We start from the raw sequence: 24,613 nt of genomic DNA on the forward strand, positions 1-24,613 counted from the left end.
ATGTGCCGACTATTACAGACATCAATGTGCTCCCAGAGAAAACACATTAAAATATGCCATGGAGTGTGCTATGCTTTTATTAACTTGTTAATTTGGTTTATTTTTCTGTGGTTACTGTGCGATTTGATGATTGCCATTCCTTGTTGCCAAACCCAGCCAACCAACAGGGCAGGGCAGCAGGGCAAATGGGAAGAGTAAAGGCCATGTGTCGTCAGGTTACTAAAACAGATCAAGCAGTCAGGTCTTTGCAGGTCGATCACTCGTAGGCAGAGAGGCTTCAAGTTTACTGATCTGAAATGCTGCAAGCTTTTCCAATGACAGACCTTTCAGATTGAGCGAAGAGAAGACACCAGAGCAGCACAGATGGGATGCTTTTATGTTTAATCAAGTGCACAACATGTTAGGGACTAACCAGATTCAGTGTCTTCTCTTCATTCAAGATTACCTCTCTCCCTCCCGTTTATGCACCAGATGAAAAAGCAGAAGCGTGTGGAACCACTTTTGTGTAAACCTTTAGGATTATCACATAACATAAAAGTAAATGCATCTGAACTGTCATGTGCCCTTTAGGTGCTCGAGGAGAAGATCGTCACCTTTTTAAAGAATGAGCTACAGAGATTGAAGCAGATTCTTAGTCCAGACTACAAAGAAAACATTGAGAATAAAGCAGAGGATGTGAGTGATGCCAGAGATGGAGCTCTCAAGATGGCACTGCACTTTCTCCGTAAGATGGAGCACCAGGACCTTGCAGATGAACTGAATGACAGTAAGAATGATTTTGTCTTTTCTGGCGATTGCATTTCAGAGAGGTCAAATGAATTGTTATGTATTTTTTCTTATTTATTTATTTATTTATTTATTTATTAAATGTCCTCTTATATTGTTTCTGTGTTTTTTGTTTGTTTTCACAATAGACGAGATGAATGTAGGTTGTCGGAAGGATTTAAAAAGAAATCTCAAGAACAAGTACCAGAGTGTGTTCGAAGGGATAGCCAAACAGGGAAGTTCTGTTCTGCTGGAAAAAATCTACACAGATCTCTACATCACTGAGGGAGAAAGTGGGAAAGTCAATGAGGAGCATGAGGTCAGGCAGATTGAGTACAGATCCAAGAAACCAGCTGAACAGGACAGACCAATCAAATGCGTTGACATCTTCAAGCCTTCATCAATTCAGAACAAGCCAATCAGAAGAGTTCTCACAAAGGGGGTGGCTGGCATCGGCAAAACTATCTCTGTGCAAAAGTACGTCCTGGACTGGGCTGAAGGAAATGACAACCAAGAGATCAATTTCATCTTCCCACTGTGCTTTCGGGAGCTTAACATCATGAAAGAAAATGAGTATTCTTTAATGGATCTTCTTCACCACTTCTTTCCAGAGCTAAAGGAATTCAAATATTTCAACCAGAAAAAGTATCAAGTGCTGTTTGTCCTTGATGGTCTGGATGAGTGTCGACTTCAACTTGAATTTCAGGGAAATGAGAGTTTGACTGACATGCGAGCTGTCAAATCATTGGATGTCATCTTGACAAATCTCATCAAGGGTAATCTGTTTCCCTCTGCTCTACTATGGATAACCTCTCGACCAGCAGCAGCCGGCAGAATCCCTCCTGAGTGTGTTGATCTGGTGACAGAAGTGCAAGGGTTCAATGACTCCCAAAAGGAAGAGTATTTCAGGAAGAGGATCAGTGATGAAAGCTGTGCAAGCAGAATCATTTCACACATTAAATCATCCAGGAGCCTCCACATCATGTGCCACATACCTGTGTTCTGCTGGATTGCTGCTATGGTTCTTCAGGAGATTTATTCCACAGGACACACACAGATACCAAAGACTTTGACAGAGATGTACACATTTTTCCTCATGTTTCAAACTAGACAGAGAAGCGCCAAATTTGACAATCTCCAAGACCCTGAGCCACAATGGAACCAAGAGCTAATCATGCGTCTTGGAAAGCTGGCCTATGAACAGTTAGAGAAGGGCAACCTGATCTTTTATGAAGAAGACCTCAGAGAATGTGACATTGATGTCAAAGAGGCAACAATATGCTCTGGGATGTGCACTCAGATCTTCAGAGAAGAATCCGGCATCTTTCTAGGAACAGTGTTCTGCTTTGTGCATCTCAGTATCCAGGAGTATCTTGCCGCTCTTTATGCATTTCTGATGATGGCGAATGAAGGTAATGACGTAATATCCCTACAGCGTGCCCATCTAAAAACAGAGTCCATGACCATCTTGCAGGAGAGTGCTGTGGACAAAGCTTTGGCCTATGATGATGGACGATTTGACCTCTTCCTTCGCTTCCTTTTTGGCCTCTCCCTGGAGTCAAATCAGACTCTCCTGCATGGTCTGGTGAGTAGAAGACAAGTAGGCTTTATGGACAAGATCAGGGCGTTTTTTGGCCAGGCTGGCAATGATAAACCAAGCCAGTACATTAAGGATAAGATCAGGGAGGCCCCTTCCTCAGAAAGGATGATCAACCTCTTCCACTGTCTGAATGAACTCAATGACCACTCCTTAGTGGAGGAGATCCAGAGCTTCCTTAGTGCAGGGACACTTTCTGAAGCCCAGCTCTCACCTGGCCAGTGGTCAGCTCTAGTGTTTGTGCTGCTGACATCAGACCAGAATCTGGATGTGTTTGACCTGAAGAAGTTCATCAGGTCTGATGAAGCTCTCCTGAGGCTGAAGCCAGTAGTGGAGGAATCCAACACAACCCTGTAAGTAAAACATAAATCTATCAGATGTACTAAATTAGCTTTATAGCTAACTCTGTTACAAGAACTGTCTTGCACATGGCCCCTGTCAAATAAATTAATAGATTAAACTAAACTAAGTCTAATGACTGGTTGAACAAATGATTACTTCTGTTTTGTTGAGTACATTTGGCACAACATTAGCATGCAGTACATACAGCATCACAATGCTTTTATTATGTCTTCTAGTTACTGGTGGTCTTTTCCCCTTCAGGCTTGATAGCTGTGGACTCACCTCACAGAGCTGCACAACACTAGCGTCCATCCTCTGCAGAGAATCATCAAAGCTCAGAAAACTGGTTCTCAGTGGCAACTGCATCGAAGATATTGGAGTCAACAATCTGTGCAGTGGCCTGAAGAACCCAATCTGTGCCCTGGAGACTCTGAGGTTAGGTCTTGACTAGGTTCATTTGGTCCCTTACAGGTTATTTTTTATCTTGCTTTCTCTCTCTATCTTGGACCCTCATTTGCCCTTTCTCCCTCTTTTTAGGACTGAGTGACTGATTACTGACACTGAGATTGCATGCACGCAGGCCCGCCGACAGGGGGGGACAAAGGACTTTTTGTCCCAGGCCCTGGACTAGGGGGGCCCATAACTGGGCCCCCATGACGTTGGGATTAATTATTATATGGTCATTTCAAAAATGTGTTGATTTAGGGAAGAAATGTGCTTTATTTGCATTCAAACAATGACTTGTAGATATTTGCCTTCATTGCCCTTGAAAAAAACGGCCAATAACCCCCTATCACCCCTATTCCAAAATGGTTTGGTCTTTCTAGAAAAAAAGACGACATCATTCGATAAGTGGTCAGTGCGCGAGCCAATTAGTCAACAACATGCACAAGTCAGGAGCGCTGAAAAGGAAAGAAAGGCGAAAAAGAGATGAAGAAGCCAAAAGCCTGAGGGGTTCTCTACATAAATATTTCAGAAAAGACTCGGGTGATGCAGCAGGTACCAGTAAAAGCAGCTGTGCAGCAGATCCAGGTAAGACACGGCCAACTTTTTCCAGTCCCGTCGTCAAGTAGCCTAACACTGACACAGGAGGCCGTGAGCAAGACACACGGAGATCAATCAGACAGAGAGGGGGCACTGAATAATTTGATTACCACAACGGCTTAATTACACTGTGTTGCTTACGCCTATAGCCTATCTAATAGAATCTATGAATATGCGCATTTTAGCCTACTCCGCAAATATGATTCCAAATCAAATGTTTCAGGCAGGGACGCGCACACGGATGAACACAATAGAAAACGGACATTGTATTATTTCCTAACCAGAACAGCTTAATAACATTGTGCTTCAAATCTGACTGTCAGTTAAGAATAAAATGCATATGAGCCCACACAATCATACCAGAGATTCTAGGAGTAGCCTATTATAATCTCTGGTTGTGTGGGATAATGCCTCGGGCGCACGTTTGCCAGGAGAAGGACAACCAACTTTTTAAACAGCGCTATGCAACGCTATTGCTAAATCTCCGCTTAGCACAGATGCTAACAAATTATCAACCTGTTAACTTTGTGAGGAGAAATAGGCCTACAGTGTAGATTCGTTGTGCATAGTTTTCTGTAAATTGACATATTCCTGTGTTAGGCTACTCCTGCTGTGGGAGGCTTTGATGAGGGAGGGAGCACAGCAGCACACTGTGTGTTCCTGTTCACTTGCTCTCTGTCACGTCACTTGAGGTCAGTTTAGCAAACGGTGACTCCTTCTCAGTCATAGTTTTGATGTGCAAGCCTTCAAATTGCCAAATTACACTCAGGCTACACTTCTGTTATTAATAGGAATGAGAATCATATCTATTGTTTCTTTACATATCTTGTTTCTTTACAAAAAAATGTAGGCTGGACTGCATGGGTAGAACAGAGTTATGTTTTCAGAATGGTAAAACTGTTAAGGGTTTTTTTTTGGCGGGGGGTGGGGGGTGGGGGTGGTGTAGGTGTCGGTGTCGGTGGAAGGGGGGCCCAATCAGAGATTTTTGTCCCGGGCCCAGCCAAATCTGTCAGCGGCCCTGCATGCACACATACTTGACAACACTCACCATGGATCCCCTAGACATTTGGCCATTTAAAAATAAGAAATCTTTAGGGCTGGGAATCGATCCGAATTCCCTAGATCGATTCGATTTCAATTCACAAGGTCACGATCCGATTCGATCCACGATTCGATTCGATATCGATCTATTTACAGACATAATGGAAATAAATACTGTCCAATAGACAAAACGGCCCCATGTGTTGGTGATTGTATCAGGACAAGCCTGCTTCACTTGACAAGGCAAGGGTACATGTGACTGCAGCCAGTAAGTGTATTTTGCTACGTCTTTACTAATTGTGTTCTGTAAAAGAAATTGTCAATTGTGTGTATGTGTGTTCATGCTCTAGTAAAGTCAGCTGTAGTATTGGGAAGGCGTCAGGTGAGCAATTATCAGGGCCACACCCACAGAAACTAGGTATTGTTTTTCTAATTGCTGGGGGCAGTGCTCATTGAGTGGCACATACGCCCATATTAGGAAAGTAAGTGCGCTTCCAGCGGCAGCTGGGTAGCGGCAGCCCTCCTCGTGCTAAGACCGACGAGTGACAAGACAAGCAACTCTACCTGTGCAACTCCAAGACCGACGAGTGACAAGACAAGCAACTCTACCTGTGCAACTCCAAGACCGACGAGTGACAAGACAAGCAACTCTACCTGTGCAACTCCAAGACCGACGAGTGACAAGACAAGCAACTCTACCTGTGCAACTCCAAGACCGACGAGTGACAAGACAAGCAACTCTACCTGTGCAACTCCAAGACCGACGAGTGACAAGACAAGCAACTCTACCTGTGCAACTCCAAGACCGACGAGTGACAAGACAAGCAACTCTACCTGTGCAACTCCAAGACCGACGAGTGACAAGACAAGCAACTCTACCTGTGCAACTCCACCGAAGCAACGACACGTAAGGCACATTTTATCTCACTGCTGACCTACATCGACAATGTGTTTCCAGAGAATCCCAGTGATCTGCAGAAGGCGCAGGCCTTTCAAACTCTCCAACCAACGCAGAAACCTGGCCAACCTTCAGCCACTACAACCGAAAACAACTTCAATCACCTCCTTCACTGTTGGTCTCTGGAACTGCCAGTCAGCTGTCAACAAAGCAGACTTTATCTCTGCTTATGCTAGTAGTCTCTCTGTTGACCTGTTGGCACTAACAGAAACCTGGTTGAAGCCTGAAAACACAGCCACTCCAGCAGCACTCTCAGCTAACTACTCATTTTCACACACCAGTCGGCTGAAGAAAAGAGGAGGCGGAACAGGGATCCTTATCAACAAGCATTGGAGCTATGCCCCCCTGCTGCCTGCCAACAACTACAGCTGCCTGGAATACCATGCAATCAAAGTCACAGCCCTAATCAAGGTGTCTGTACTTGTGATCTACCGTCCCCCAGGAACACTGGGCGACTTTATTGACGAATTGGATACGCTGATCTCCTCCATCACGGACCTAGGCGGCCCCCTACTTGTCCTCGGCGACTTCAACATAAATCTAGAGAAGCCGTACGCCACAGACTTCAAGGCCCTGATGAACTCATTTGACATTCAACTAGCCAGCTGCCCCCCGACACACAAGAGTGGTAACCAGCTCGACCTGATCATGACTAAGGACTGCCAAGCGGACAACATCAAGGTAACACCAATGCATGTTTCAGACCACTTTTTCCTCCATTTCACCACCTCCCTACCCGACCCTACACCCACCCCCCCTCCCTTGGTCACATATAGGCGGAATCTACGCAACCTGTCACGCACTAGCTTTGCATCAGTGGTGGCAGATGCCTTGCCCTCAGCAAGCGTGCTGTCCTCACTCGATGTTGACACTGCTACAGATTCGCTCAGCTCCACACTGACCTCCTGCCTCGACAACCTCTGCCCACTAGTCACTAAACCTGCAAGACCTTCACAACCGCGACCTTGGCTGACAGAGACCATCCGAGCTCTACGTACCACCCTCAGAGCGGCAGAAAGGAAATGGCGCAAAACCCGCAACCCATCGGACCTCGAAAAACTTAGATCTCTACTAGCCTCCTTCTCCGCCTCTGTAACAGCTGCCAAGACTACCTACTACAACGACAAGATCAGCAACACCACAGACCCACGTAAGTTGTTTTCTACATTCAAGTCACTGCTCAACCCCCCCCCCCCCCTCCTGCACCCATAGACCTTAACCCGGACAGCTTTGCCACCTTCTTCACGGAAAAGACGGCAAATATTAGCAAGCAATTCTGTGAACCACCCTCCCGCCCAGAAGACACCCCCCTGGAAAACACGGCGACTCCTGCAACACTTCATGAATTCACTCTGCTCTCTGAAGAAGACGTTTCCAGACTCATCACAAGAAGCCGTCCCACTACCTGCCTACTAGACCCAGTGCCCACGAACCTTCTTCAAGACATTGCCCAAACAGTGGTCCCAGCAATCACATCCATCATGAACTCCTCACTCTCCTCCGGCACTGTCCCCTCCGCCTTCAAACAAGCAAGGGTGACACCTCTACTGAAGAAGCCTACACTGAACCCTGCTCAGGTCGAAAACTACAGACCTGTCTCACTGCTTCCCTTCCTATCCAAGACGCTAGAAAGGGCAGTCGCAAAGCAAGTCACCAACTTCCTAAACCAGAACGGATTACTTGACCCAAAACAATCTGGTTTCAGAAGTGGACATTCAACTGAAACTGCGTTACTCTCAGTGACTGAAGCTCTAAGGACTGCAAGAACGGAAGGACTATCCTCGGTCCTCATCCTTCTAGACCTGTCTGCAGCCTTTGACACAGTCAACCACAAGATCCTCCTGAGGATACTCACAGCCATGGGAATCACAGGCGTTGTCCACTCATGGTTCAACTCCTACCTCTCTGGACGCACCTTCAGTGTGTCATGGCAAGGGAAGCTGTCTACGACTCACACCCTCTCCACAGGCGTACCCCAAGGATCAGTGCTGGGACCCCTTCTGTTTGCAATATACACGTCCTCCCTGGGACGTGTCATTCAAACACATGGGTTCTCCTACCACTGCTATGCTGATGACACCCAGATGTACCTGTCGTTCCGTCCAGAGGACACCACGGTTTCGGAACGCATCTCTGCCTGCCTCACCGACTTGTCAACATGGATGAAGGACCACCACCTACAGCTGAACCTGGCCAAGACAGAGCTCCTGGTGATCCCAGCTAAGGAGTCGCTCAGTCACATCAACCTCAAGATAGGCTCCACCATCGTGACCCCAAACAAAGTCGCCAAAAACCTTGGCGTCATGATTGATGATGAGCTGTCATGCTCCAACTACATCAACTCGGTCACCCGGACCTGTCGAATCCAGATGTCCAACGTACGGAATATCAGACCTGTGCTGACACAATATTCTACACAACGACTGGTCCAGGCCACGGTCCTGTCCCGCGTTGACTACTGCAACTCACTCATGACAGGTCTACCTGCTTGTGCGCTAAAGCCTCTGCAGATGATCCAGAATGCGGCGGCACGGTTGATATTCAATCAACCCACAAGGACCCATGCTATTCCTCTATTTATTGAGTTGCACTGGCTACCGATCGCCGCCCGGATCAAGCACAAGGCATTGACCCTTGCCTACAAAACCATCACAGGAACGGCCCCAGCTTATCTGAAGGACCTACTAACGCCTTATGTTACTGGAAGAGATCTGCGCTCATCCAGCACAAGCCGCCTGGCTCTGCCATCCAGTCGCTCTAGGTACTCCCAGTCAAGATTGTTCTCCGTTGTGGTTCCCAAGTGGTGGAACAGTCTCCCAGAGGCAGCAAGACTAAGCACCTCTCTTGCAGCCTTCAAGAAACAACTAAATAATAATAATAATTGTATTTGTATAGCACTGTGTCATACAAGGCATGTAACTCAAAGTGCTTAACAAATGGGAAAAAAACATTGTTAGAGATAGATTTAAAAGGAGAGGTATAGAGGAGAGGCAGAAAAGCAAGAAGGCAGAGGAAGAAGAGATAGACAGAGAATGTAGAGTCATAAGGTCAACGTAGGTTAGGACCAGGATTCTTAGATGTGTAAGGTCCATAGTGGCTGGGCCTATCATAAGACATAGATAGTCACACAGAGATTGGGCGCTCAGGTGCGGCCCCTGGTGGCATCAGGGGTGAGGAAAAACTCCCTTTCGCTTGATTCATAGTTTGTGAGGGGGAAAAAAAAGCTCGGTGAGGTCTGAGAAAAAAGACCCCCTGTAGTCAGGAAGAAACCTCAGGCAGAGACCAGCGGCCACCTAGGGGAGCCCCCTGCCAGGGCTGGATTGCCAGTAGTAAGGGCGCTGCGGCGGCTGGGACACTATGACGCCTTGGCAGCTAGGAGTTGGCAAGGATGAAGAGGTGGGTCTTCAGCTGCTTCTTAAAGGAGTCGACGGAGGTGGCTGATCGGATCTCGATGGGGAGGGCGTTCCATCTCTTGGGCGCATAGCAGGCAAACGCGGCGTCGCCGATCTTCTTCTGCGGGGGGGTGGGGGTCCTTAGCAGCTTGGCATCAGTGGACCTGAGAGCTCGAGCAGGGGCATAAAAAGAGAGCATGTCTGAGATATAGCTAGGGGCAAGTCCATTTAATGCTTTAAATACTGTGAGCAGAATCTTAAAGTCGATTCTGTATGAGACAGGTAACCAGTGCAGGTCTGCCAAGACAGGAGAGATGTGCTCTCTCATTCTGGTTCTTGTTAGGATTCTTGCCGCAGAGTTTTGAATGAGTTGCAATTTGTCAATTAATTTTTTTGGGAGACCAGAGAAGAGAGCATTGCAGTAGTCTATCCTACTGGTGACAAAGGCATGAATAAGTTTCTCAGCGTCTTGTCGGGGGGCCAAGCCGCGCACTTTGTTGACATTTCTAAGATGGAAAAAAGCAGATTTTGTTATCTTGTTGATGTGAGGCTCAAAGCTCAAATCCGAGTCTATGACCACACCTAGGCCAGTAACCTTATCTTTAATGTGTAAGCTTAGGTCACCTAGGCTTGAGTGGAATTTTGCACGTTTTTTCTAAAGACATTCCTGTTTCGAGAGAATCTACTAGACTAATGATTGAACTGGCCTTGCCCCAGGGCAGAATCCTGACATGATGTTTAGTTTAGCTTAGTTTGTGAGTGTGTGTTTGTGTGTGTTCTTGGTATTTCCTCTTTATTAAAAAAAAAAACAAAAAAAAAAAACAAAAAAAAACAACTAACCCCTCTTTGTAATTGCACTTGTTGTTCTGTATATCTCCTGTCCATTTTGTATTTGCTTGTGATGTTGGCTTGATTATGTCCTCTTCTGAAAGTCGCTTTGGTTATAAAGCGTCTGCCAAATGCAATGTAATGTAATGTAATGTAATGTATCTGTCTATGTGTAAGAGAGACACGGAGAGAGGGAAGAGTCAAGTATCAAGTATTTATTTTAGTAAAAAATACAAGTATTATTTTGAAATGTAAGTAGCATAACCATGGCAGAATTAACAATGACCAGAATGAAATAACAATGACCAAATAAAACATAAATAAATTAAAATGATCCTCATATTGGAAAACTTCAAGCACCCCCTGCCCACAGTCTTTTAACCAGAGACTCGTGGAATGACAAACAGGAGGTTGCTCATGTAACAGATGGCTTAATTGAAAAAAGAAGTCAACATCACACTGAAGGACAGACAGATCGTCACTGGACCACATAAACTAACCCCCCAAGCATCCACACTTTATCTGCATCTGACGATATCCCCACCCCTACATTCAGGAACAATTTTTTGAACTAGGATTATTTACTGTTTTGTAGATTTGTTATGCTCAGGCGTGTGTGTGTGTGTGTGTGTGTGTGTGTGTGTGTGTGTGTGTGTGTGTGTGTGTGTGTGTGTGTGTGTGTGTGTGTGTGTGAGTGAGAGAGGGGGGGGGGGGAGAGAGAGAGAGAGAGAGAGAGAGAGAGAGAGATGGTGGGGGGAGAGACAGAGAGAGAGAGAGAGAGAGGGAGGGAGAGATAGAGGGGGAGAAGGAAGGAGGGAGAGAGATAGAGAGGGAGAAAGAGAGAGAGAGAGAGCGATAGAAAGAAGGAGAGGAAGGGAGGGAGGGAGAGAGAGAGAGAGAGAGAGAGAGAGAGAGAGAGAGAGAGAGAGAGAGAGAGAGAGAGAGAGAGAGAGAGAGAGAGAGAGAGAGACCTGAGTGCCTTGGACTGAATGTATGTAAGAGTGTGCTATAAGCTTATGTGGTTGAATAACATAGTCCTTACAGGAATAACACAACAATAACGAGGACTAACCAGCCAGCTCAGCAACAAGAACAGTGCAAAAACATGCCTGACATATAAAAAAAATATATAAAAATATGCCTAAACTTCAGGAATCTTGTAATTTTTCTGGAGGAAAAGGAGCTGGTCGACATGCTGAGGAGTTAGGCAGCTCCTCTGAGCGCTAACAATGTCTCCAGCTGTTGAAAAAACCCGTTCAGATGGGACACTGGTCCCCGGTATGCTAAGGTATTCCTTTGCCAGGCCTGACAAAAGAGGGAAATCCTCTGCATGCACCTGCCACCATCTCAGTGGATTTTCTGAAAGAGATATAGCTGGCACTTTCCTGTAGGTGGTGACCTCTTCCTCTGCCCTTTCAGATGTTGTTCTCTTCTCTGGTGGAGTCGCTGGTGTGTAGGCTGACCCCAGTAAAGCCATCAGAGCAGAGTCTTTGGCCTCTTGGGTTGAGTTGGTCTAAGTGCAGGTGCAGCGTCGGTTGAACCATGATGGTCCTCTTGCTCTAGTGTAGTGTTCTGATGCAGAAAAATATTAGACAAGAAAATAATACACAAATTAACTTGAATTCAAGCCAAGTCAAGTCAAGTTTGTTTTATTGTCAATTTCTTTACATGCACTGTCATACAAAGGATTTGAAATTACGTTTCTTGCTTTCCCATGCAGACATAGACTAATCTAGGTAAGGACATAGACAGTATAGACATAGACAGTACTCATACATGGACACAAGACAGTATGGACATAGACAGTGCTCATACAGACATTTAAAGTGCAAGACTGGACAACAGAAGACTTGTAGAGAACATACATTTAGAGGAGGTACTATTTTGTTGTGCTTTTTCTAAAAGTCCTTTATAGCGTTCTGACATAGTAATAGTAGCATTTGAAGAAAAAGTAAATATTAAAATAGGTTCATTCAATTCATTCTTTTGCATCTAAATAAAAAAAATGTCTAAATATTCAAATGGGCACCATATATTATCTGCAAACCTACATCGGATGATGGGTTTTGATGAGCAGCTTCAGAGGTCAATTTCAGGAAGACAGCCTCACGTGCCTCATCAGACAGGAATGGTAGGGTCTTGAAACGAGGGTCCAAGGATGACGCTACGCACAGGGTCTCCTTCAGGCCTTCATATCTATATAGAGGGACACATATCACTTTAGATAGATGGATAGATAGATTAAACATGCATCCATTAGGCTACATAGCAGGGTGGGCATATAGTAAATGCAGGAACCGTCATGCAAGCACTATTATGAATACAATACAATCTAAAATCACTGATCTATTCTATGTAAGAAGATGAGAATAAAATCAGAGATACATTTATTTAAAAACAACACACATGTCAGTGCTGCTACTGCTACACAACCAGTCATGTTAAATACAGTATAGATGATAATAAATTAAATGAATAAATGAACATACCTTGAACTCAAGTTCTGGTGGACAGCAGTTTTGAGCTCCTTAATGATGGCCGTGTCTTCAGCAGTGCATGCCATCTGATTAAGTAGTTGAAATTGTAGTGGGGCAACCATTGACATGGATGGGGACTCCTCCTCAGATATGGCGAGGGTGGCGGTCTTCATGGGTCCAAGGCATCTAACCACGTCCTCGGCAGTGGTGATGTCCGTCTCAGTCAATGTGCAGAGGTCACTCTCCCTCCTGTGGATGTCGGGGGACATCAGCGCTGCTGAGATTGCTGGAGGAAGCGGCCCAACATTTCCAGTGAGCTATTCCATCGGGTGCTGACATCCATCACGAGTTTGTGTTGCGGCAGTTGAAGTAGCTGTTGCTTTTCCTTCAAGTTGTGGCTCGCAGTGGTACTTAGATGGAAGAACGCAACAATCCACCTTACCCTCCCCAGTAGGCGTGCGATAGCAGGGGTTTTAAGTCCTGCTTGGGCTGCCAGGTTGAGGAGGTGGGCGAAGCAGCCCATGTGAAAACGACCCATCAGTTGCACCGCTCTAACTATGTTCGCTGCATTATCGGTGACGATAGCGGGGTTTTTGTCGGAGATTCCCCACTCCTCGATGGCTTCAGCGAGCAGGTCTGCTAGATTGGCTGCAGTGGCTCGTCTCAACTGCCCTGGTCTGAAGTACGCTCGAGGCCAGTCTCCACTCCTCGTCGGTGTGATGACAAGTGATTGTTAAGTAGGACACCGTATTTCTCGAGGTCCAGGAATCACAGGTTAACGCCACCCTCTCGGCAAGTTTGAGTGAATGCACAACGGCATCTTTGGTTTTCCCATACATTTGTGGGATGACCGTTTCGCTGAGATGTCTGTGACTGGACACGACATAGTGTGGTTCTAGCCTCTTCATGAGTGGTCTAAATCCCGCATTTTCCACCACGCTGTAGGGTTGGAGGTCTTTCGTAATAAATATACCAATTCCCTCGGTGATCAATAAGGCACGCGTAGAATTCGATGGGAATTTCACACCAAATGCCTTTTCAAGTGCGGGTTGGCTCGATGAGGTAGGTTTAGCCAGGTCGCCGTGGTGCCTGGCTATGTGTTTTCGGAGATTGGTGGTATTGCCACTATATGGTACATCTCGCCAACACCACGTTTGTTTTGTCCAACTCATCTTTGTCCTCGTAGCTTTTGAATCCAAAATGTTTCCAAACATCTGCCTTCAATCCAGGTGGTGTTTTTAGTGATGCTGCTGATTCAGCCATTTTGTCATCTTAAGTTTCGAGTTCGTTTTGCCGGCACTCGCTTTATAGCCTAGTATTCCTATGCGTAAAAAATAGTGCCAGTCGCCTGGAGAAGATAGATCCACACATTTTTGGATCGATATCGTGTTTTTGAGCGTGAATCGATATTGGATCGTGGATCGATTTTTTGAACACAGCCCTAGAAATCTTCGCAAAGTGTATTTTACGCTTGTGTCCCTCTTTTAAATTTCAACACAAATTGAATCTTACTTCAAGCAACCAACCGTATGTTTTCTACTTTTGACTAATGAACATTTATTTCATCTTCATCCATTGACTCCCAGGCGTTGTTTGAAATTTTAGCCCCAGACTCCCAGCCAGTTTCATACATTTTTTACATTTTCTGAACAGCCACCAAATATTTTGTTTTAGACTTACAGACGCATGTCAGGGCTTGTTCAAAAGCTGAGAATCCCAGCTTCCTATATGTGTATATAGGCATTCTTCTATCCTCTTACATCCCGAAAATATTCAACTGTCACAGATGCACTCATTGATTCTCCGAGTTTAAATTGAGGATCTAAATATATTTTCACGGCCCAAAGAAAAAACCCAAATGAAAAAAACACCTGGATCACTTCTGTTTGTGCTAGTTAAGTGCTGTAAGTGCTAGTTAGGCTAGTAGTGTATCCTGATGGGCATGTGTCATTCAAAAACAAGTAGACGCGCCAAAGTACACTCACTAACATTAGTTTCTGCTGCTGTGTTGTGCTATTTTTTTCCCACTTCAAACTTCCATTTTCACACCTAATTCACCTTTGGCTAAGGCCCGCCCTAAAGTGCTTTTTGACCAATCACAGCACAGCAAAAGGATGACCTCGGACAGACCTCGGACAGTTTTGACAGCGCTCCATTGAACTGAATGCTGAAATCGCATGTTTTCAAGTAGTTAGCGAGACACGGTCGTATTATTATTAAAATATGATTGGAAATTGTGCCTGGGGTATTTGTGACAAAGGTGCAAGTTTCCCCGATGTAACAGCAGGTGTTAATCGCTTTCCTCTTTACCTAAAACCGGACTAATATTACTAGCAGCTGGATATCTGCCTTGAAGGGTCTCGGCAGCCTCACACTCGACTACGTGTAGAAAGCACACGGATCAAAAACATAGCCTACTTTGTGTGCTCCGATCATGCCACCATCTCATTCGTGTCACTTTTCAGTAAGGTTGTAAGCAAACCACAAACCTGTTTCAGAGTAGGATTTTGGATTTCTGACCTATTTAATGAAACAAAGAGCTCAAAAGATATGCGAGCTCAGCTTACCATGGTGCTGGTTACGATGCCTATCGATACCCATAGAAGAGCCCATAACAACTGTGATGCATCGCATGACCGTTCAAGAAATAAATACTTGCATTCACAATACTATGAACGGATGTTTTTTTATTTATTAGGAGTGAATAACTGCTGTGATTTGCAGTCACTGCATAAATCACATTGATATCTCAGCATTGGAAGTTTATATGTCCGACCTAGCAACTGTAACTAAAGAGGGCGGGGCTTAGCCAAAGGCGAATTAGATGACAGCAAACCTCCTAATCCTTCTGTAGGCCTGTGTTTACAACAAGGTTTTGATTACTAAGGCGACTTGATGTGACGTGAGCAGGCAGTGTGCATGATTTCATTTGCTGTAATAACACTCAAATACTGCGCTGTGGTAAGTTGCAGAGATAAAATATCCAAATCGTGACTTTGTAGGAGTTTTGACTGAAGGTGTTTTCATGATCTATGTCAGTTCTGTTCGTCACATAATTACGAAAATAACACAGAATGTGCAGACTCAGAATCCACTAAAAACATCAAAAACGTGTTTTTCCGTTTTGGGAGCCAACGCGTGGGAAGTAAAAATGGGTTTCCCTGTGACTTGGTATTCAATGTGTTAAATTAAGGGAAAAATCCCTTAAAGGTGCACTGTGTAAGAATTTTAGTAGTTTATTTCCAGAATGCATGCTACCCATTCACTAATGTTGCTCTTTTCATGAATACTTACCACCACCATCAAATTCTAAGTATTCATTATGACTGGGAAAATTGCACTTTTCATACATGAAAAGGGATCTTCTCCATGGTCCGCCAATTTATTCCCAGAATTAGACATGTTTAGCAGCAAAAATGACTGTACTTAGGCCATACTAAAATTATTAGTTCATTACTTAGTAAACTTTCATGAACATTTGGCAATAAGCAGTCCAGTTCCAATGAGCAGCATAGCTGCAGTACCTTTTTTGACCATGTCCCGCACAGAGTATTTTTAATAAGTTGTACTTTTGTTTGGAAGTGTAGATTTCACACTTGCTTAAAGAGTCTGCCAATGGAACAAGTAACTTTTTTCCTGATCAGACACAGACAGTTTAGCACACACAACAAATGCTAAATATGTGCATTGACACATGGAAAATGTATCAAGTGAAAATAACATTTAACAGCAATTTCTGAGGACTCCAGGCTCTTCTATTAGATGATTTGAAGACCTCTTAACTTAATCTGGTTTACTCCTGAACCAGCTTCGTATTGCCCCCCATTTGGGATTCATGACTTCAGTTTTGGATTTGCTTTTCTTCTTCTCCCTCCAGCTTGTCAGGCTGTGGTGTAACAGGAGAAGGATATGCTGCTCTGGCCGCAGCTCTCAAATCAAACCCTTCACACCTGGAGGAGCTGGACCTGAGAGGAAACGACCCTGGAGACTCTGGAGTGGAGCTCCTCACTTCAGCACTGACCAATCAGAAGTGCAAACTCAGGTGAGAGGGAAGTTGGGTTGAAAAGTCAGTCAGACTCACTCACACACACACACACACACACACACACACACACACACACACACACACACACACACACACACACACACACACACACACACACACACACACACACACACCACACAGCGAGAGAGAGAGAGAGAGAGAGAGAGAGAGAGAGAGAGAGAGAGAGAGAGAGAGAGAGAGAGAGAGAGTACACATCGAAACATAACATAGCCGGTGAGCCTCAGCTCTACAATTGAGGATAGGTAGCCATTACACACACATTTTACATTACACTGACATTTTACATTGCACTGACATTTTACATTACACTCACATTTTATTTGGTCACATTTGTATTATTTGGAATGTTTGGCAATAACATAACATTACAACAATAACAATACAACTGTAAATCCTGAAAAAAAAAAACCTTGGGTGGTGGTGGGGGGGGCGGGGGTTATAACTGTTAACCATGAGCATAACTTTATTTGACAAACAAAAACAAATTATGGTACTTGTAATACTTGATTTCAATTTAAATGTGGCTCCCTCGTAAATAATGTGTTGTTCTCTCTCCTCCTTGTGTAGGCTGTTGTCTGATGAAGCAGAGAGAGCCTGTGAGTATCTGACTTCAGTTCTGGGTGGAAACCCCTTACTCCTGAGAGAGCTGGACCTGAGTGGGAAGATACCAGGAGACTCAGGAGTGAAGCAGCTCTGTGCTCTACTGGAGGATTCACACTGCAGAGTCAAGACACTGAAGTTGGTGGTTTAATGTGTTTCTGTGTTTATTCATGATGTGATTAAAAATAGGGTTAGTTTAGAACAGATATCATTTATTATTATTTTATATAATATTCCCTAGTTAGTATGTACAAGTGTTTGGCATAGTAAGCACATATTTGTAGCTGCTCTTGGTTCTTGGCTAATAAAAGAGCAGGGATCTAAGTGTAATGATTTCAGCTTACACTTCATAATGGCTTGAAAAGCATATCCAGTAGTGAAATGGAATCAGACATCCACATTTAGTCTGGTTTATCAGGCTAGAGGAGGTGGGATCATTTGAAAGTTTTGCATGACAAGTGTAAGAGCAGGAGGGATTTAAGCTCTGTAAAGGGTGTCACCCCTACAGTATGTTTCCCTGAAATATCTGTGTCTTCATTTTTACAGTTCTGCACACTACAAGTTTTGGTTGTGTGTGTGCTTGTGTGCGTGTGTGTTGCGTCCGTGTGCAAGCAAGTGAGTAAGAGAAAGAGAGAGAGAGAGAAAGAGCGTGAGAGAGAGACATAGAGAGAGAGAGCTCTCACACTTATACAACCATTACAAATGCTAAATATGTGCACTGAGACATGGAAAATGTATCAAATAAGAGTGATATTAAACAGCAATAACCTCTTGTAATAATATGTAACAGCAATAAACTCTTTCCCTCCAGGTTGTCAGGCTGTAGTGTAACAGGAGAAGGATATACTGCTCTGGCCTCAGCACTCAAATCAAACTCCTCACACCTGGAGGAGCTGGACCTGAGAGGAAACGACCCTCGACATGCTGAACTGAAGCCCCTCACTGATTTAGTACAGGATTCTGCCTGTAAACTACAGAGACTAAGGCAAGGCCATTATACATTCTAATAGGAATAAGAAATATCACAGCTCTTTGCTCAGCGCAGCTTCCAATTATACAGTTAATTTGATTGAAAGGCTGTAGTGCATAGTTGATTGGCTGTTGATGTAGACAAATCAATGATATCAGTGGCCTATATAAACCTGCTTGTGGGTCATCATGTTTACTTTTACTTTACCTCCACACTCTTGTTCTGATGTATCTGAGGGACACATCATAATGGTCTATCAATCCACTAAAAAACAGACAATGCTAGTAACAAGTAACATAACAGGACTTATTTTAACTTCCTTTGCAGACTGTTGAATACTGATGCAGCAGATGCAGCCCTTGTGTATCTGACTTCAGTTCTGGGTAGAAACCCCTTACTCCTGACAGAGCTGGACCTGAGTGGGAAGATACCAGGAGACTCAGGAGTGAAGCAGTTCTGTGCTCTACTGGAGGATTCACACTGCAGAGTCGAGACACTCAGGTTAGTGATTTAATGTGTTTTTGTTCTGTTTATTTATGAAGTAGTTAGTGTGTTGATTGATGTGTTGGCGAAGTTGTGACTTGATAATATCTGAATTATATTGTGTTTATTATTTACTGGTTTGCATGTAAGATTGCTATGCTTGGTAAGCATGTATTTGACATGGTATCTGGCCTTGTTGTACAGCATGTATTTGACATGGTATCTGGCCTTGTTGTACAGCATGTATTTGACATGGTAGCTGGCCTTGGTGTACAGTACAGCATGTATTTGGCATGGTATCTGGCCTTGTTGTACAGCATGTATTTGGCATTAGGGCTGTCCCTAACGATTATTTTTATCCCGATTAGTCTATCAACTATTTTTTTTCGAAATACGATTATTTATTTATTTTTTTGGAAGGGAAAAACTGTGATATGCCACTTAACTTTGACCTGAAAAATAATAGACAAATAAAGCAGAGTGCACCTAGGGCCTATTAGGACAATGATTTCGAAAAAAGGGGACATTTAATAAATTAGTCACAGACTATAATACATACAGGCCTAATATAATATCTATTTGTTTCAGTTCAAATCAAGTAAGCTTATTAGCCTACATTTACTGATGTATAAAGAGGCCCAAGTTATACAGTATTAGGAAAGTGGAAACAAATATGGGCCACTATAGGTTAGGGTAAAGGCTACCAGAGATTTTATGAGTAGCCTGCAAGGAAAGAACGTCGAGGCTACTCTGTCCATGTCATTCTGTTGACGCACCAAAACCCAGCTGGTCCCTATCCCCCTTCTGTCGCTAATATAGACCCAGTTAGTAATTGCAGCACGACATAATTATGAGTATTATTATATTATTAGAATAATATTACTATTTATTTAGACCTGCAGTCGGCACAAACAATATTGAATAGTGCGAGGTGAACTTCGTGCACCGTCCGTGGAGGAGAAGGGAAGAGACCTTTCTGAATCAGGCATGCATTCCTCTCACTCCTCCACATCTCACACTGTTGTCTTCATTTACTTTTTAACTTTGTATACAAGCTCTTCTACAAACACCCCGACCACTGTCACCCTAAAGGCATTGAATATTGCGTCTATAACAGGCACGTTACGAATCATTGCTTTATCTCCCTGTCGTTGCTATGCACGCCGCCAGCATAGCGACAGTATAATGCCCCGTGTACATTGGACGCTACCTACGCGACCTGCACGGCGGAAGTCATTGTTTCTCTATGGAGGGAAGGCGAATAAAGCTACCAGAGCGAATTCGGCAGGAGCGAAGCTTCTTGAGCGACCTGGGCGAATTTTGACGATTAAACTCAAGCTAATCTTAAGCGAATTCGCTATGACGCGGTTCGGCGAAAACCAATTGGAACGTTCATATCGAGGAATGTCCCAGGCTGTCAAGACAGAGCCGTTGTGTGATTAGCTGAATCAAACATGTCAGTGCAGCGTCCAGAGCGAATAAAACTAATTCATGGCGAAACTTCTTCAACCACCCCAGCTACCTGGGTCGTGTTGGTAGCGCTTGATGTACACGGGGCATAACACAGCGTGAAATATACCGCGCGTCTCGATCTGAAAAACTTTCACTTCCTCAATAAATATAGTCTCCTACAGAAACACAACCAGGTCTTGTGCCTTGTCTTTAAAATATCGCCACACTTTAGATGTCTTTGTCCGTTTATTGGGCTGATAAGTGGTGCCACTGTTACCTTCATCTTCGTTTGACACTGACACCCTCGGACGTGCAGCCTCTGTCATTTTCTCCACTTCTGTTTTCAGCACGTACCTCACGGCTTGCGCAAATCACTTTTTTTCATTGGGCTGATTAGTGGTGCCACTGCTACCTTCATCTTCGTCTGACACTGACACCCTCTGGCTTTCAGCCTCTGCCATTTTCTTCGCTTCTGTTTAGCACGTCTACCTCGCGGCTCGAGCAAGTCACTTTCTTTTTTTTTGACGCAAATCACGTAATCGACGGTATGTTGAACACGCCGACTTATTTACGCAATCGACGTAATCGATTACGTCGAATAGTTGGGACAGCCCTAATGATGTCTGGTCTTGGTAGCACGTAGCCTATTGTGTGGTAGCTGGTCCCCTATACTCCCCGGCTCCTACGTTCTTAGGTTAGGTTAGGGATGGGGTTTGGACTATGCAATAATGACAGGTTAGGGTTAGGGATGGGGTTTGGTCTATGCAATAATGACCGGTTGGGGTTTAAGTTGGGTTAGGGTCTATGCACATCAACTTTCTTCGATAACCTGGGAAACACCTGGGCAGTATACTCTCCTGAGGGGCAGACGAGGTAAGATGACAGCTGCCAATCACCTCACAGGAAGATGAAACTGGTGTAGTATTCATGACAGCATCACTAATATACCCAATATGATATAGGTGGATGAGAGTCTACGTACAGGGGTTGGAAAACATATCTGAGAAGTTTCATGGCTGAAGTGGACCAGCCTGTTGGCCAATCTTCATTTATTGCATATTGCACCAGTAAAGTGAAGTGTGAAGGTTTAATTAGCAGGGTTAGAGCACAGTTTTGCTCAAAATTTTGCAATGCACACAACATTATGGCTGACACATCAGAGCTCAAAAATGAGAAATTCTTGGCGCGCATGTAACTGTTGCATCTTTGACCGAGACAGCAAGTCTTTGTGATTTATCAAGGTAATGTCTGCATACCATCAAGACGGATGAACCACATCTAACAGGATTAGCTGTGGGTGCAAGAGGAAGCTTTCTGAGTACTCTGAAATAGGGCCAGATCGATTATCGGCCACACCGATATATCGGGCTGATATTTAGCATTTTTGGGATATTGGTATCGGCCAACTTTAGTCAGCCTGCCATGGGCAGCTAGACTGCTTCAATAAACTTTTGATGGCATTTTTTGTTAAAAGTTGGCAACCATGCCAGAAGTTATCAGCATGGACTAAGGTTTCAGAATCACCTGGTTGCCAACATGGAACTTGACCTTTAGGGTCAAATTTCAAGGTCAAAAGGTCAAACATTTTGTATTTTGAGGTTTTTCTTTTCTGGGGGCTTCATATTCATGGAATTTGTTTTTCAAATGTTGGCAACCATGCTAGCAGTTATTAGTAAAGTCTGAGGTTTCAAAATATAGTGGTTCCTTAAATAATATTTCAAAGTTAAGGTGAAATTTAAAGATAAAAGTAATAAATAAATCAATAAAATGTGGAGTTCGGCTGTTTATGGGGGTCTTTTTATGTGCTGTTCTTTTTTTTTAATGTTGGAAACTATGCTAGAAGTCATCAGTAGGGTCTGAAGTTACAGACTTCAATGGTTGCCAAAGTCATATTTGTCAGATTTGAAAATGAATTTTAAAAAAAGAAGCGGGTATCTTTGTAGACAAGTCAACGGCAGCTAGAATGCTTACATAGACTTTTGATTGTTAATTCTTGATAAAAGTTGGCAACCATACTATAAGTAATCAGGATGGACTAAGGTTTCAGAATCACCCTGTTGCCATCATGGAGCTTGACCTTTAAGGTCAAATTTGAAGGTCAAAAGGTCAAAAACAGTGCATTTTATTGTTATTCTTGTTTGAGGGGCTTTATATAGTCATGAAATTCTTTCCCCAATGTTGGCAACCATGCTAGCAGTTATCAGTAAGGTCTGATATTCCAGAATCTCATCGTTGCTATAATAAAATTTCAAATTTAAGGTTACATTTGAAGGTAAAATTAATAAATGTCTTATTTGTGATTTGTCTGATTCGTCTTTCTGTGAGAATATATTGTAATGCCATTCTTTTTGAAAGCTGGCAACCATGTTAATAATCATCAGTAGTGCCTTAGATTCCAATGGTTGTCAAAATCACTGTTGTATTATAATTAGCTCAATACTTTATAGTGAGATGCTTGATTTAGCGAATCATGGAGCAACTCTGGCTAGTCAACCTTGGACATTCTGTCCTCTATTCTGCTCTCCCTACTTTGAGTTCTTTCATGAGAGCATTGCCCCGCCCGTCATAGCATCTGATTGGTTTGGCACACGGAATACAACCAATCAACAAGGCTGCGAACGGTTTCAAGGCGGCAGCGGCACGCACGTGGGGGGCGGGGTGGATACGCGGTTTCAAGACGGCAGCATTTAGCTCTAGCTCACCACGTAACCCACAGCAGAATGACACCTCACTGAAACGGATGTTCACAAAGTAATCTCAGCATAGTGTACAGTACTATTTAAACCCCTACATGGAAATGTGATTGTGTCTGTAGTCCTACACGAGAGGTGGACTGAAAGCCATGGTCAATGAGGACCAACTACAACGTGTTTCGTTTGTTCTTGAGGCTATGTTTTGTGCTTGCCAGCCTGCTAGCTAGGTAGCCTGTCGGTGTGAAAGCCTGTCTTGTCCCGTAATAACTGTTACACAGAATATTAGCACAGATTGATATTAGAACCAAAGATGATTGTTCGTAATATCCTCACTTTAATAGCATTACGTTTTGGGCTGTCGCTGTCGTTTTATTGTGCGTCGCTAAGCCCTTTGACCATTTCAACACGTCCGATGTGTGATATCAAAGTGCTGGCAGCTGGCTGCTCTGTTGGGAGTTTGTCCAGAAATTAGATGTGCGCTAGGTAGGCTACAATGATCCAAATACTGCTTTGTAAATTGCCTTTATTTGTGACGTGTGAACATTTACATTATACTCAGTCCTAAATGCCATTGTTTCACCTCGCTGTAATACCCCGCGCGAGTACTTATCAGAAAGGTTTTATGCATGTTGGAAACCGGCTGTGTTATCATTCTCTCGCGCTGGTGATTCGTAGCGTTCAGAATGCTGCTGACTTGTAAAGAAGCAGGCACGCATAGATCGCTTTCCAATATTTCATCCTGATGTCCCCACGTTCTCTGTCGCCCCCCAGAGACGGATAAGCAGTCCAGTACACCCACAATAAACTGAATAGTTCTTCTAGTGGTGGCTAGACGACAGTTTTTTTCTAGGAAGAAGGGCTCAGGAAGGGAGCACAAACGTGGGGGGCCTAGGGCCTGAGCACCTCAACTCTCCAGTTTCAACCAGAACGGTCCATCCACAGGGTCAATACACACGGCCGGTCACCCAAACATCCCTTTCAGACAGCTTCCTCTTGTGTCCACAGTTAATCCTGTTGGACGTGGTTCATCGTTTTTCTCTAACCCTGCTAATTGAACTTTCACACTTCACTACTGCTGCAATGTGCAATTAATGAAGATTGGCCAACAGGCTGGTCCATTGAGCCATGAACCTTCCCACACTAAAATGACAGTTATATTGTCCCTGTATATTGGCTGTAGTATGTATGCCAATATCACTAATATTCAGATGTATGAGCTATAGGTGGATGAGAGCCTATGTTGGTACAGCTGGATGAGAGCCTATGTTGGTACAGCTGGATGAGAGCCTATGTTTGTGGGTGGTTGACGTTTAAGGGCGTAACGCAAAAAAAAAAAAGTTTTTCAAATTCCTGAAAAAAATGATGGATAAAAATTGAAAAAAAAAGAAAAAAATAAAGCACTTAGTGGTCTGTGGAATTTCACCTTATTTTTGCCATTTTTGGGAAAATGTGTCCTGCATCAACACATAGCATAGGCATGTCACACCGCAGGAAAATGGAGTCACACCACAAGGAATTCACTGCATTATGGCCATTTTAATCCTTTTGTATACATGACTGACATCTGAGCTCATGCTAACTTGATAATGATATCGTGTTTAATCTTAATATGTGTTTTCATTAATAAAAATAAAAAAAATCCTCCTATAAGAGCAGTCACACCACAGGACACCATAAAATTAACCTAAGCATTGCGTGACAGAAAGATTGCAATATGAAGACATATTAAGAGGTTAAGAGTCACCTTAAACTTCCACAGCACTCTCCAATAACTGAGGTACTGACTGGTTAGGAGCCAGTCTTTAAGACCCTTGTAGTTGGCCTTGCAGCTGCCCATTCACAAACATTGACATACATGTCACCCAACAGGACGCAATTTGTGTTACGAAATTGAACTTGTAGTTA

The 24,613-nt window shown here is 43.8% G+C and overlaps 1 protein-coding gene across 1 annotated transcript in view; it reads left to right on the forward strand.

The window, feature by feature from the left end:
* The window catches only part of LOC134440066 (NACHT, LRR and PYD domains-containing protein 12-like), a 101,637-nt gene that overhangs the window by 6,606 nt on the left and 70,418 nt on the right, over positions 1–24,613 (forward strand). Inside the window, exons 3-7 of the mRNA XM_063189994.1 lie at positions 571–766; positions 915–2,715; positions 2,966–3,139; positions 16,322–16,486; positions 17,078–17,248. Coding sequence (XP_063046064.1) covers positions 571–766; positions 915–2,715; positions 2,966–3,139; positions 16,322–16,486; positions 17,078–17,248 — 2,507 coding nt within the window. The remainder of the gene's footprint in view (positions 1–570; positions 767–914; positions 2,716–2,965; positions 3,140–16,321; positions 16,487–17,077; positions 17,249–24,613) is intronic.

The sequence above is a fragment of the Engraulis encrasicolus genome, chromosome 23 (assembly GCF_034702125.1).
Source record: "Engraulis encrasicolus isolate BLACKSEA-1 chromosome 23, IST_EnEncr_1.0, whole genome shotgun sequence".
NCBI lineage: Eukaryota > Metazoa > Chordata > Actinopteri > Clupeiformes > Engraulidae > Engraulis > Engraulis encrasicolus.